The sequence below is a fragment of the Pollachius pollachius genome, assembly GCF_949987615.1.
Source record: "Pollachius pollachius genome assembly, chromosome: 13".
Taxonomy (NCBI): domain Eukaryota; kingdom Metazoa; phylum Chordata; class Actinopteri; order Gadiformes; family Gadidae; genus Pollachius; species Pollachius pollachius.
Genome location: NC_136946.1, coordinates 19,419,551 through 19,434,016, shown reverse-complemented (window position 1 = coordinate 19,434,016; position 14,466 = coordinate 19,419,551). Strand labels below are relative to the sequence as shown.

Sequence of the window (14,466 nt, the reverse complement as noted above, 5' to 3'; positions counted from 1 at the left end):
TTTAATAAGCTTGAGGTTGAGTTTCTTTTGTGTTGCTGTTCAAGCTGCCTTATTTTGTCTTCTAGCTCTCGCTGTTTTTCTTCCCTTTTTCTTTTTCTGGCACTTGTAAAAGAAATGATTCGGCCTCTAATATATGCCTTTGCACAGTCCCATAGAGTAAGAGGTGATATTTCAGGTGAAGTATTAGTGTCAAGATAATTTTTTAGTTCAGTTTTTATAAATGCAATGAATTCTTTATCATTGAGGAGCGACGCATTTAATCGCCATTGTTTAGTTGCTGGCCTGTTACCAATGTTCCACGACAATACGAGAGGAGCGTGATCGGATAATGTAATTGGGAGGATCTTTATGTCAACTACTCTATAAGATTCTGCCTTGGGAGTAAAAAAGAGGTCTATTCTGGAGTATGAGGAGTGCCTATGCGAAAAAAAGGTAAAGTCTTTGCCTTTAGGGTGTTTGTTTCTCCAAATGTCCACCAGGCCAGATTCTGTCGATAAATGCCTAAGCATATTGCTCATCCTAGAAGTAGAAGTGCTAGACATAGGTTGTCTATCTAAATGTTGGGACATGACGCAATTAAAATCTCCTCCTAACAATAAAATACCAGAGCTATGCTGTAATATTATGGAGAAGATTGTACGAATAAAGCTAGGATCATCCTCGTTTGGAGCATATATATTCATAAGACAAACTTCCACTCCATCAATCAATCCATTTATCATTATAAATCTCCCTGTCGAGTCTTTATGAATTTTGGTTGATGTAAAATTGACCTGTCTGTGTATCAAAATAGCTACACCTCTTTTCCGACCAGATGGGTGTGATGAGTAAAATACCTTATCTGCCCAGGACTTCTTTAATTTTTCGTGTTCCTTATCTGAAAGGTGAGTTTCTTGCAGGAATGCAATCTGGCAACTATTTCTCTTTAACTGATTAATAATTTTCTTTCTCTTGATTGGGCTGTGGAGACCTTTAACATTGTAACTTATTACCTTAAGAGATCCCATATCTCAAAAGCAGGGTCAAATGTAATTGAAATAAAAGAAAGAGTAAAATAATATAAAATACACTGATAAAAAAGTTGTAGAAAATAAAATCAAGCAAATAATAAAGCGGGTGTACAAGTAAAGACTGGAGACTACATGAAAGATATCTAAGAATTACTAAGATAACAGCATTATATGTTTTGTAGCATTTCAACTTTAACAAATTATTCTTATCCTGAAAGAGTATGTGGATGGAAAAGTTCACTGTTGCTCTTCTTAGATCCCTGGGGAACATGGGAATCAACACAAACAGAGCTGAACATAGAACTACAATAGCCGAGAACACGGCTGACATAAGTGTCCGGTTGGTCCTGTGGGGCACAGTTTCAGGCTGCATCTCGAACTTGCAGCTGTGCGAACAGTCAGAGTTCGCTTTGGTTTGGGCAGAAGCCAAACTATAGGCTATTCAGTCAGTAGATGTGCACATCGAGCTGCCCCAGAACCTCATATAAAATAAAGACATCTTGAACTCAATAACTTAAATTTCAAATGTAACTGTAGTAATTACTTTAGCCAAAACAGCAGGCAGCCATGTACTTTTGAGTATGCTGATAATCTCTCACTTATTCGTTACTTACACAATGTGCAGGTGACAATCCCTCATTCAAACAGCTGGCGTAATAGATCGCATATTCATAATCAAATTGCCATAAAGGTCGCGGATTTAGCGTATCAGACTTTTTTTTTTTTTTTTTTCCTCTTTTTCTCAAACCTGATGACAGTAAGGGATACTGTCGCTTGGTGCTCCGGTCCATCAGCTGGAAGGATGTGTTTCTTTATATAGTCCATTGCCTTAGTAGCATCCGCGAACTCCCGCTCATCGTTGTTGTTGGTGATGCGGAGCCTGGCCGGATACAGCAGGCCGTAGCGGACCCCAGGTTTCCCCTGAAGCATCTTCCTGGCGGGTGTAAACGCTGCCCGGGCTCTGGCGACATTCGCGGTGTAGTCCGGGAATATAGCGATCGGGTTTCCCTTGTAGTTGAGTTGGCCGCCTCGGTCTCTGGCTTTCCGTAGAATATCCAAGGCATCTCCCTCGTTGTGTAGCTTCGCAATAATTACACGGGGCTTGTCTCCGGGTCTCCTTTGTGTCAGGCTGCGGTGTGAGCGTTGGATTAGTACCTCTCTGTCCAGGTGTAACACCTCTTTGAGAAGTTTGGAGACCGCGGTGGGAGAGCTCGACCCCGGTTCTTCAGTCACTCCCGTGATGCGAATGTTTCCCCTCCTCATCCTGCCCTCCATGTCCTCACATTTTTCTTTTAAATCTTCGACTTGCTTCTTGAGGTCCGATACCGTAGTTTGCACCGATACAACTTCATCCGACCACGCTGACAATCCATCCTCGACGGCCTTCACATTAGCTTGCGCCTGCTCAACCTCTGTGCGGATAGCTGCTGTGTTTTTAGCTATCTCAGTTTTCACATCAATCATTTCTTTCTTCAGCGATTCAAAATCATTCGCCAGCGCATTCTTCAATTCTTCTCTGATAACTGACGATATTTCTTTTCTCAATGAGGAAAGGATGTCGGCTTTGATTGTTGCGGTATTCATGCTTGTATTTACTCCAGGTACAGGTGGGGTCAAGGCGGATTTATCTGGACTTTTAGCCGAGGAGGTTTGGGGCCTTGTGTTGGCCCGTGCTTCGTAGTTGTATTTCTGGAGATTTGCTGCCATTGGCGTCGGTTCTTCTTCACTGATTTTGCCGGGTAGTGTTGATTATACAGTTACCACATTTAATTTGTATTTTCGAGCATAGATGTCAAATAATATATCTTTGTAATTGAGATTCTGGAGGAGCTCACAAAAGTGCGACTTACTCCATTGCGGCTCGCTAGCGCCCCCAATGTCACCTATTTGATAAGACTTACTAATACTACACTTTACTTTTCACTCAAAACTATACAGAGGAAAAAGTTATAAGTAAACTGACCAGCTCAAAACATGCAGGATATCCTGAACCAGGACCACAAACAGTAGGCGGCTGTAATCCTTCAGGATCTGGACACACTGTTTGGCTCGCCCAATCATGTCTGCGCTGGCAGATCTAAAATAAGCACAAACAGCATATCGTTGTTCAGTGAGAATATAACACAGTAATGATAATACAAATTTAAGGAAAATATTGCTTCCGAAAAACAACTTGCCTCATCTCAATTGTGTTCTCCATGTGTGCCAACACAACAGGATAGTCCTTCATGAGGGTCTGAAGAGCTTTTTCAATATGTGGGAGCCACCTTGTTCCCCCCAGATTGGTCGGCTTCCAGATCTTCTGCTGGAGGACCTCACTCAGTGCTTTAAGCTCTCTCCAGGCTTTGGGCGAGTAGTGATACTGCTTGTAGAGGCCTTTGAGGAGAATAGTCACCTGTATGAAGAGGACAAAATAACTATAGGCAATAAAACATTACTGTGCTAAACATACATTCATTTCAAATAAATTAATTCAGTGCTGTGACTACTTTCTTCATTCTCTCATCCCCGTTTATGGTGTAAATGGCTGCCAGTTCTAGTCCATGGGCAAAGCACTGGATGTTGATGAGGTGGGGGACTTCTTCACGGAGTAGAGTAGAGACCCCCCCCCCCCCGACCATCACTGGGGCTCCATCCGATCCGTAGCCGACTAACCGCTCCTTCCACTCTGGGAGGCCAACTTTCTGAAATACTGTAGAGAGTGACAAGTTAATGATGTATTTTTTTAAACTACCATTCAATATATTTACATCTATTTATGTTTATGAACAAAGGTTATTTCCAATGAGTTTCAGCTTACCCGCATTAGGAGCTGCAAGGTGCCCAACTGCAGTAGCCTGCTCAAGTTCCTCGACTGCCAAAAAAAAAGGTTTTGGGGCTCCCCGTTTTGCAGCATCCTGACGTACACCCCCTCAGGGTCACGGGTGCTCACATCAGTGGCAGAGTCTGCCAGGACACTGAAGAACTTTTTGGCCTTTAGGATGCTCAAAAATGGTTCCCAAAGGTCATCAAATATGACCATGGCAAACCTTAAAAGAGACTAAATGGATAGCTTTCACGAATCTTACTATAATTTGATATCTGTCACTCATTTAATCCAAATTCATTCAGCCACATTTGTTTTTAAAATCACAGCCACACACACACCTTGAACCTAAGCACCATAACATAGCTCTAATCACAATTACACAACTAGTATGTATATGTATGTGTGTATGTGTGTATGTATGTGTGTGTGTGTATATATATATACATACATACATACATACATACATACATACATACATACATACAGTGGGGCAAAAAAGTATTTAGTCAGCCACCAATTGTGCAAGTTCTCCCACTTAAAAAGACGAGAGAGGCCTATAATTTTCATCATAGGTAAACCTCAGCTATGAGAGACAAAATGAAGAAAAAAATCCAGAAAATCACTGTCTGATTTTTTTAAGAATTTATTTGCAAATTATGGTGGAAAGTAAGTTTTTGGTCACCTACAAACCAGCAAGATTTCTGGCTGTCACAGACCTGTAACTTATTCTTTAAGAGGCTGTTTACCTGTATTAATGGCACATGTTTGAACTCCTTATCAGTATAAAAGACACCTGTCCACAACCTCAAACAGTCACACTCCAAACTCCACTATGGCCAAGACCAAAGAGCTGTCAAAGGACACCAGAAACACAATTGTAGACCTGCACCAGGCTGGGAAGTCTGAATCTGCAATAGGTAAGCAGCTTGGTGTGAAGAAATCAACTGTGGGAGCAATTATTAGGAAATGGAATACATACAAGAACACTGATAATCTCCCTCGATCTGGGGCTCCACGCAAGATCTCATCCTGTGGGGTCAAAATGATCACAAGAACGGTGAACAAAAATCCCAGAACCACACGGGGGGACCTAGTGAATGACCTCCAGAGAGCTGGGACCAAAGTAACACAGGCTACCATCACTAACACACTACGCCGCCAGGGACTCAAATCCTGCAGTGCCAGACATGTCCCCCTGCTATAGCCAGTGCATGTCCGGGCCCGTTTGAAATTTGCTAGAGAGCATTTGAATGATCCAGAACAGGATTGGGAGAATGTCATATGGTCAGATGAAACCAAAATATAACTTTTTGGTAAAAACTCAACTCGTCGTGTTTGGAGGAGAAAGAATGCTGAGTTGCATCCAAAGAACACCATACCTACAGTGAAGCATTGGGGTGGAAACATCATGCTTTGGGGCTGTTTTTCTGCCAAGGGACCAGGACGTCTGATCCGTGTGACGGAAAGAATGAATGGGGCCATGTATCGTGAGATTTTGAGTGAAAACCTCCTTCCATCAGCAAGGGCACTGAAGATGAAACGTGGCTGGGTCTTTCAGCATGACAATGACCCCAAACACACCGCCCGGACAACGAAGGAGTGGCTTCGTAAGAAGCATTTCAAGGTCCTGGAGTGGCCTAGCCAGTCTCCAGATCTCAACCCCATAGAAAATCTTTGGAGGGAGTTGAAAGTCTGTGTTGCCCAGCGAAGGCCCAAAAACATCACTGCTCTAGAGGAGATCTGCATGGAGGAATGGGCCAAAATACCAGCAGCAGTGTGTGAAAACCTTGTAAAGACTTACAGAAAACGTTTGACCTCTGTCATTGCCAACAAAGGGCATGTAACAAAGTATTGAGATGACCTTTTGTTATTGACCAAATACTTATTTTCCACCATAATTTGCAAATAAATTCTTTAAAAATCAGACAATGTGATTTTCTAGATTTTTTTTTTTCATTTTGTCTCTCATAGCTGAGGTATACCTATGATGAAAATTACAGGCCTCTCTCATCTTTTTAAGTGGGAGAACTTGCACAATTGGTGGCTGACTAAATATTTTTTTGCCCCACTGTGTGTATATATATATATATATATATATATATATATATATATATATAGATTAAAAAAAAGTTTTAAAAAAAACATGCAGATCCGGAATTTCAAAATAAAAGGGGGACAGCAGCAGCTCTAAACTGCTCCGCTGGATTAATTAGGAGCCCAGGCTCAAACGTAGCAATACAGATATAAATAAATTCAAAACGGGCCCATTTGGATGTAGCCTCAAAAACCATGATCAAAAGTGGGCTGTAGCTATGCATTTCATAACACGGTTGCTTCTCACAGTTTATTTTTGCTGCGAATTTGACTGACTTATAACAATAGAGCAACTTTACATAAGGCTGATAAATTAACAACTTACCGTTGGCAAGCCATGTCAGTGTTGTACTGTGTACCCAGCCCAACCCCGTTCTTCTGTTGAGTACTCACACTGGGGTACACGGTAAATGGTTGTCAAACCATTGGCATGGCAAACCTCGCAGAACATAGTTGGTGATTCCTCCACATCCTTGAGTATAACCCAGGGGAACTCCTTCTTCCAGGATGCTTGAAAAGTTCGCTTACGCTTGAGCTCGTACGCAGCCATCTCCTAGTTCTTCATCAACTGACTGCGGCGGGCCCGCTACCTGCCGGGAGTCTCGCGATCTCGATTTTGATTGGCCGAAGCCACATTCAAATAAAATCAAATAGTACACCAAGCATTACAAGAATTATCAGACGAGGCCAAGGGGAGGGGGCAACATAATGACTTTATCGATGATGATCGTCAAAAAAAAAAATTCTGATTTTATTTATTTATTTATTTATTTATTTATTGCTTCGAGTCCTCCACTTGCCCGAACGGGCAAGCGGGTTGTCATAGTTATTTGCCCGACGTGGCGTTTTACTTGCCCCGGGACGTCGGGCAATCCTTATTGTTGAGCCCTGCAGTAATACAGTACGTTCAGTTTACGTCCGCCCAAAATATGAACGAGTTCATGAACTATTGTTCAATGAACGCGTTCAGGCACAACACTGTCTATATGTAATGTGAAACCATAATGCTCTGTTGTGTTCCTTTGTAGGAAAAAGCCCACTGTGGCTCATTGGATTGCAGTAATGTAAGTAGAGAAATATTACTGGATCTTGCAGAGCAAGCAGCAGAAAGACACCAAGTATCAGAAATGCAGGTAAGTGTTTGTGGTTTAGTGGTTTAATTCAAAACCTGGAGCTTCCATATCTATGCTTCTACTGTCCTTTTCATAATTTTTTGTTTTACTTTTAGACTATATTGCTTGACGAACCTCTCTTGGATTCGAAAGAGTATTTAAAGAGTAAGGACATTCATTGTACAATTTCTCTATTGAACGTATCTACTGATGGAGTCCGGACTGAATGTTTTTCTTTTGTTTGTTCAAAAATTCCTTATCTCTGGAGTGTCTCCTTTTTGTTTCCGAATTTAAGAAGAACTTGGGAAATTACGAAAGGCACAATGTATTTCCTTATTTGGGGATTTTTACGCAGTATACCGAGATTTAACACACTTTATTTTACTCGTCTGTTTCAGCTGTTGAAATACTCCAACGTGTGAAGTGGAGACAGAGTAACTGTGAGCTCATCCCTGTGCTGGCACCTGGAAAGAGACTGGGTAAGTGACCAGATGTTTTCTCTATGATTTCTTTAAGTCTTTACTGAGTATAGTGATTAAGTGGCTTAACTCAAATGTAGCTTTGATTATTCTACTACTTGAATAGGGCATGACATCGGTCAGCAAGCAAATTTGGTCAAAGTTTTTCGTCCAAGTAATTGATTCTGTGAGCTGTCAACCATCAGCACTACTTCCAGATCTCCCCCTGAACGCTCTGTCCTCTCTCAGCACACACTCAATGGTTGAATCATTGTCTCCTGAAACGAGAGTTTTGCTTTGATGACTTTCTTAACCTTCCAAACTTTCTGATCTTTAACAAACTTTGTCAGCAGAATATTTGGTCATTCAATTCACTTTTCCTATACTTTCTTGAAATAACTCAAACTGTTGACTGGTAACTTCAGCTGAACTAAACTGAAGGTAGATTCACACACTCTTACGCACAGCCTTGTTGCTGAGGAAATTTTTTATTTTTCTGAAAGAAACAAATCATTTGTAAGTGAGTAATTTACTAATGTGACAAACGCCAATCTTGAACTAGAAAATGCATTTCCTGCAGAAAATGCAGTGAGTGCTGTAGTACAAAGTGAGGTTGAAAATATTTTTTAATGAAGCCACATAGATTAAGACATAAAGAAACATTAAATGGCTTAAACCAAGTGAAGGGATTTGAACAAAAGTTCAAAAGTCTAAATGGAGTAAACAATGTAAACATGCACACCATTTAAGAAAAAGTAATTGGTTGAAAACAAATAAAGTGACAGCTGAATGAAAAGCGCAAAGCATCGCTAAAAATGCAGAAATGTAAAATGAATTGAACTGAAGTATCTGAAAGGTCAAATTTATTGCCCTGCACTTTGTGTGTGTGTGTGTGTGTGTGTGTGTGTGTGTGTGTGTGTGTGCAGAGGTGGGCAGAGTAGCCAAAAAATGTACTCAAGTAAAAGTACTGTTACTTTAAGACTATAAATACTCAAGTAGAAGTAAAAGTATTCATGAAAATAAATTACTCAAGTAAGAGTAAAAAAGTATGCAGTGAAAAGACTACTCAGTAAAAAAAAGTAAAAGTATGTCGCAATAAAACTACTCCTAAAATTACAATTTATCCAAAAAGTTACTCAAGTATTTGTAACGGAGTAAATGTAGCATGTTACTACCCACCTGTGTGTGTGTGTGTGTGTGTGTGTGTGTGTGTGTGTGTGTGTGTGTGTGTGTGTGTGTCTTTAAGAGAATAGCGAGCCGGTGCATGATTAAGAGTAGACCAATCCAGCGGGAAAAACGGCCCAATCTGGCAACATGGCTGAACGTCCTCACGCTCCAGCGTCAACGTAAATCAATGAGGCCAACTGAAAATGAAGCCGGTGGCTGTTTCCCAAAGTGAAGGCTGCAGCCTTGCTAGAACACTTCCTTGCTAGTCGCGTCCTACGGAGATTAGGCTAGAGTGCTGGCTAGTGTTTGTAGCGTTCAGTTTGGAACGACTAGCTAGTGCGCATTTTAATATTACTCTTGCTGTTGTTATCGGCGACAGTAGTTTGTTTAAACACCACCTGCTTACATATTAAAACAAATCAATCCATGCAACATATAGACTATCATTACATTGCAAAAACATTTGAAAGAAATCGCACAGGTTAATTTTTTGCATTTACATGGTTAATCTATAAAAAGAAAAACGGCACAAAATATTTCTGAAACTTTCAAATAACTTCACTTGTGTAAAGCGATGTGTATTGCTTTCTATACGCAATTTTTAAATATCCCGCACAGCATGTGAACGCAAAGGATTGTGGGTATTTTGGCTCGTTGAGGATCCATCGATGTATCCTTGAAAAATCTCGGAATTCTCAAAAATAAAAGACGCGAAAAGGGCGCGAATTTCCGAGTGTCCTTAACATTGGAACAGTGCTTGTCGGCATTCTATGACGTAGCGTCCTTAAAAGGGCAACCGTTGAGCATTCTTCCTTCACATTGGGAAACAGCCGGTATGAAACTAAAACTGTGATTCTGAATAGTTAAATAATATCAGAATTTCGTTTGGATATTATTGAAGATACAAGTGTGTAGAATTGTTAAATGGTTTGAACGAAGGTAAACGGTTGACAAATGATTGAGTTACGATGTCTTAAGGAGAAAGAGGGTCAGAATGAGCAGATGTCTTCAATGAAAACAGCTGAAAACAAAGCCGGTATGAAACTAAAACTGTGATTCTGAAGAAAGTTTAAATGATATCGAAATTCCGTTTAGATATTAATGAAGATACAAGTGTGTCGATTTGTTAAATGGGTTGAACGAAGATAAACTGTTGAAAAATTATTTAGTTACGTCTTAAACAGTTAAAGTACCAGAGGACTCCTCCTATTGACTCCCATGTTAAAAAAAAAGATCGTAATTTAAAAGTAGAATATCTTAAAATATTAGCAAAATCTGAAAAGAAGCGTGCGATTCCAAGCTATACATACATTATATACTTAAAGGGAAATTCCGGTGTAAAATGGATTTTGGATATGTTTTGTATGATAATGAGTTGAAACGTTCGCTTTGGAGCACAAAAATTGTATATAGACGCTTTCTTCAGTTGTTTGTTTTTAGCCGATTCTATCAAAACGCTATAAACTTGGAACGATGGGGGCATTTGTTATGGTAAAAACTTAATCGCTATTTTAAACCACTTAAAAGGCTAAAAGTAGCCCGACACTTCTTTGGTAGTATAATAAGGGTCTTAACATATAAGACGAGGCATTGAGAACTTTGTAAGTGTACAGATTGTTTATTAAAAATGACATTTTATACACACAATACCGTCAGTAGATCACCCGTCGACGCCATTTTGTTTTTAAGACTCGATAAGTAGATTGGCGAACACAGAGCTTGCGTGTTGCTGACGGATGTCACAATCTCTGTGTTCGTCAATCTACCTCAACGCAAATGTGCACCGCAGAAAGCATGGAAGAGACAGCCATGCCGGGAAAGAGGAAGGCTCGTGGAAGTAGTGAGGAGGCTGGAATCAAAAGACTGCGCCTCTGCCTTGAGGATGTATCGAAAACAACAGCAAATCCCTCTGGACATCTGACCGGGGTGGATGATAGGAACGCCACAGAAAAGGCTTTGTTGGATGATGTCAAACCAGCTAGAGCTCAACTAGATAAAGGTGAGCATTGCCTATCTATATTTGGGTTGCTTTTGGAAGGGTTCCGAAGTTGGGCTGTAACGCTAGTAAATCCAAGCCATTTCATTGCAAAGCAATTCACTTATATGTATGTGGTCCACAATGGTTGTTCCTTAGTTCCCGCTAGCCCTCCTGCATTTCCTTATAAATTGTGGGATTTTATCAAGATGACGGATCGTGAGCCAGTGATTGGTCAGTAACACTTAAATAAAACATTTTTAATTGTATCTATGAATGGTTCTAAAAGCAATGATCTCAAATGGTGGCCATTTTTTTTCGCTTTCCTTTCTCTAGGTTTACATGCACTCTTTGAATGCCATTGTGAACCATACGCTCCAATCTACCTCTGCAAAAGCTGCTGCGTGAAAGTCCATGAGAAAGACATCCTTGGACATATCATTGGAATGAGACACCGAATGCGGTATCTGGTGAGTAGATGTTGAATTAATATTTTTACACTTAGCCATGTCTGGCAGACACTCGTTCTACCATCTGTTCCAGGATTTTATACAATCCTTAACAAACTTTAAGAGTTCACTATGAAGCATGTGCTCATTTAAAGTGTGAATTTTCCAATTTAATTTAGCTCTGGTCACCTTTACTTCTTTAATCTAGAATGCAACAAAGAGGTAACCAAACGGTTAACCCCATGACCTTGAGTACTATCCACTTTATGTATGGAATGTTATTCTTCTCTCTTCCATACTTAATTACCTTTTCAGAAAGGGTTAACATTTGCATTTAGAGTTATGACTACCTAAGTGCTTGAGACGTTAACCCTCTCATTGCGTCTTTGTCATTTTCAATCCGCTCATTTCAGAAATTGCAATCCATAAATGTGAAACAACAGCAGTTGGCTGTCAGAATCGCTGCAGCTGAACAGGAACGACGGGCTGGACATGGAGATGCTCAGGTGTGAAATGACATTCAAAAAGTATAAAATCCTCTCAATCATTGTTCAGACTTTAAATAAATGGGTTGTTGGTTAGTCCTATTGGTTGGCATTAGCTTTTTGGTCAGCTCCCCATACGCAGAGTACGCAGAAGGTTGCAATTTTTTTTTCTTCTTTTTGTATGGCGCATTGCTGCCCGAATAGAAAAATAGCAAGGTTATGACATTTTATGAGATAATTGTCCCGTGAAATACGCAAAATTTATCTTGCAGGCTTATTACAAGAAAACAACTAAAGCTTTTCTGTATGGATAGGGAAACCATTTGCCTGGGAGTATAATCATCATGCGGTGGGATATGATATGAACAAATGTTTAATCATATTTATATGATTATATCACCAGATGTGAAATATTCTCATCATGCACAAACTAAGTCGTTACAGACTGGGCTTGCGGAGTTAATTATTATAGTCACAAATTATTATTATAATAAGTAATGAGATTAAGTACTATGAAGCAGGTAAAATACAACAGAATGAAGCAGAGGTGAGGAAACACAACAGAATGAAGCAGAGTAGAGGAAACACACGGCCGAAAGTGTAAATGGCAAAAATGCCATTCTAGTATAATGCTACGGTGTGTTGCATTTCATACACGGCTACAAACGTTGCTGACTATAAAAGCTCTATTGCCTACTGATGAAAGCCCTTCTGTTTGCATTATAACAAATTATACTAACTTGGGTAGGGACACTTTATGTTTCGGAATAATGACCACTTATGTCCATCGGTGTCAACAGGTTAATGAAACGTAACTCTTCGAAACAACCGCTTTTCTATAATCGTAAAATAAAGAAGTAAAAAACAGAAGAATAACATACATTTTTGTTCGTTTTGACAAAGTGTGCTGCACATGCTTATCCCACATTTCTGTTTGTGTGTTTGTCTAGGCTGTTGAGCTGACTCCAGAGCAGTATAGTGAAATGTCAAAACAAAGCTATGATTTCGGTAAGCGACCCCTTGCCTTGATTTAACCTGATACGTTCTAGGCCTCTTGACCTGGGGCCGTGCTACACATTTTTATCAAAATTGTTTTGGGAACGGAAAATGAATTCTCTTGTCGTGTGGAAGTGTTTCATTGAGTATACGTTTAATACAAGTGCATGGCCATTGGAAGCTATACACTCCACCACAAGAGTATATAGTAAAGAATAAGCTAACATTGATTGGGTGGCCACGGCATCAGTACTCAAAACAGTAACACAACTTGTTCAACATGTTGAAGAACCATAGAGCAAGGGTCATTCTTAGGCCATGTCGGCACTATGTGGTTTAAATTGAAATAACGATAGTCCCGTCCACACTAACCAGCGCCTTCCATCACTGAAAATTTAGCTTCGAAAACTCTCAAATTCTGGTGGTCGGATATCAACTCCGCTTAGGAAGGTTGCCTTAACCACAGCCAAATAGTTATCTAATAACTAGATCCTAAAAGAGACCAAAGAAAATCTTCCACAGTGTATGCCATGTGAAATGCATCTAACGTTCTGCTGTGGTCTATCTTCACAGCCCTGCTGTTGTGTCAGAACATAATGCAGAGATCTCCTCCCGCCCCAGAGGTGCAGCAATAATCTTCTTCTAATAATATTCAAAAATCAATTCTCCTGTAATCGCTTCAAAATCCTTCTGTAATCTCCAAAAGGACAGAAATCCATGTCCAACTGCACTTTAAAATATGTTTTTTGTTTTGAAGGTGTTGACATGCAAACCTGATGCTGTGAGACCGTCTGCAGCACAAAAGCAATCTCCATCTTTGGCCCTATCGACTTCTTCTGCCTGTGGCACAGGCGAAACTACACACTTAACCACTCAAACTAAAGCAGAACACACAGAATACAAGGTGGCATCCTTACCCACACTTGAAAGTAGGGCATCGGTGAAGGGGTTAGATACTGATAAAAATAGTCCAAGTACAGAGACAGGCAAAGTGTTTGTGCCCAAAATTGGAATCCCTTCAAAAACCACTGTAGAAAAATGTATACCTGCATCCTCCATCATATCCACGGCCCATAATCCTAAAGTTCAACTACCTGGTGTGCTGGAGAACAAAGCAACCTCTTACCCCACCCTCAACAGTGGTGCAACCGTCAAGGTCTCTGATGCAAACTCTCAAATCACGGTGACTTCCAAATCCATTGTGCCTGAAATTGGGATCCCTGCAAAAACCCCTGTTGAAGAATTCATACCTGCACCCTTCTTCAAACCTGTTGCCACGTTGCTTTCTATATCACCCTCCCAATCTAGTGTTGCAGTTGTAAAGACTCCTGCAGCCTCTTCCAAGTCTATTCCCTCCACCTTGAATATGTTGACAAGTTCCTCAAAAGAGATCAACGCCTCAAAATTGGTGCACCCCCTCAGAGCTGTGACCCCTTCCAAAGACGCAGCTCCCGCTATGGACCCAGAGCAAACGAACCCAGACGCCAGCATCACGTGCAAAAGCACCCCAATTCCCCACAGTGGTATTTTTTCCCACCCACAACCTGCTGTGGAAGCTCTGCCCCCCACCAGATTGCTCCTCTCCAACCCGCCGGGGGAACAAAGTACTGCCAGCACAGAGCAGGGCTTGGGGTCCGCCTCACCGACCACACCAGTCTACAGCCCCTCCACCTTCCCACCAAACCACACAGCGGTGGCCGATTCCTCCAAGGTCAAAAGCCTCATCAAAAACCAACCAGTTGTCGGTAAGTGTTCTTCTCCCAAATATGCTTGTCTTATGCCCGCCTTTTCCCCGGCATGGTCCACGCGTTTACACTTACCGAGGTAATATACTGGTTTTATTTCGCACCCCGATTTACCCTCTCGGACCCTACACAGTTTCATTTTGATGTAAATGCGATTAGACGGCAT

At 40.8% G+C, this 14,466-nt stretch overlaps 1 protein-coding gene across 12 annotated transcripts in view; it reads left to right on the top strand.

The window, feature by feature from the left end:
• Positions 1-14,466, top strand: part of LOC307085086 (uncharacterized protein) — a 43,289-nt gene that overhangs the window by 19,013 nt on the left and 9,810 nt on the right. For all 12 annotated transcript variants that reach the window (XM_079749750.1, XM_079749751.1, XM_079749746.1 and 9 more), the window contains 10 exons: positions 6,942-7,046; positions 7,142-7,190; positions 7,424-7,504; positions 10,440-10,649; positions 10,785-10,859; positions 10,962-11,095; positions 11,488-11,580; positions 12,510-12,567; positions 13,129-13,178; positions 13,313-14,300. In XM_079749750.1, the coding sequence (XP_079605876.1) occupies positions 6,942-7,046; positions 7,142-7,190; positions 7,424-7,504; positions 10,440-10,649; positions 10,785-10,859; positions 10,962-11,095; positions 11,488-11,580; positions 12,510-12,567; positions 13,129-13,178; positions 13,313-14,300 (1,843 nt within the window). The remainder of the gene's footprint in view (positions 1-6,941; positions 7,047-7,141; positions 7,191-7,423; positions 7,505-10,439; positions 10,650-10,784; positions 10,860-10,961; positions 11,096-11,487; positions 11,581-12,509; positions 12,568-13,128; positions 13,179-13,312; positions 14,301-14,466) is intronic.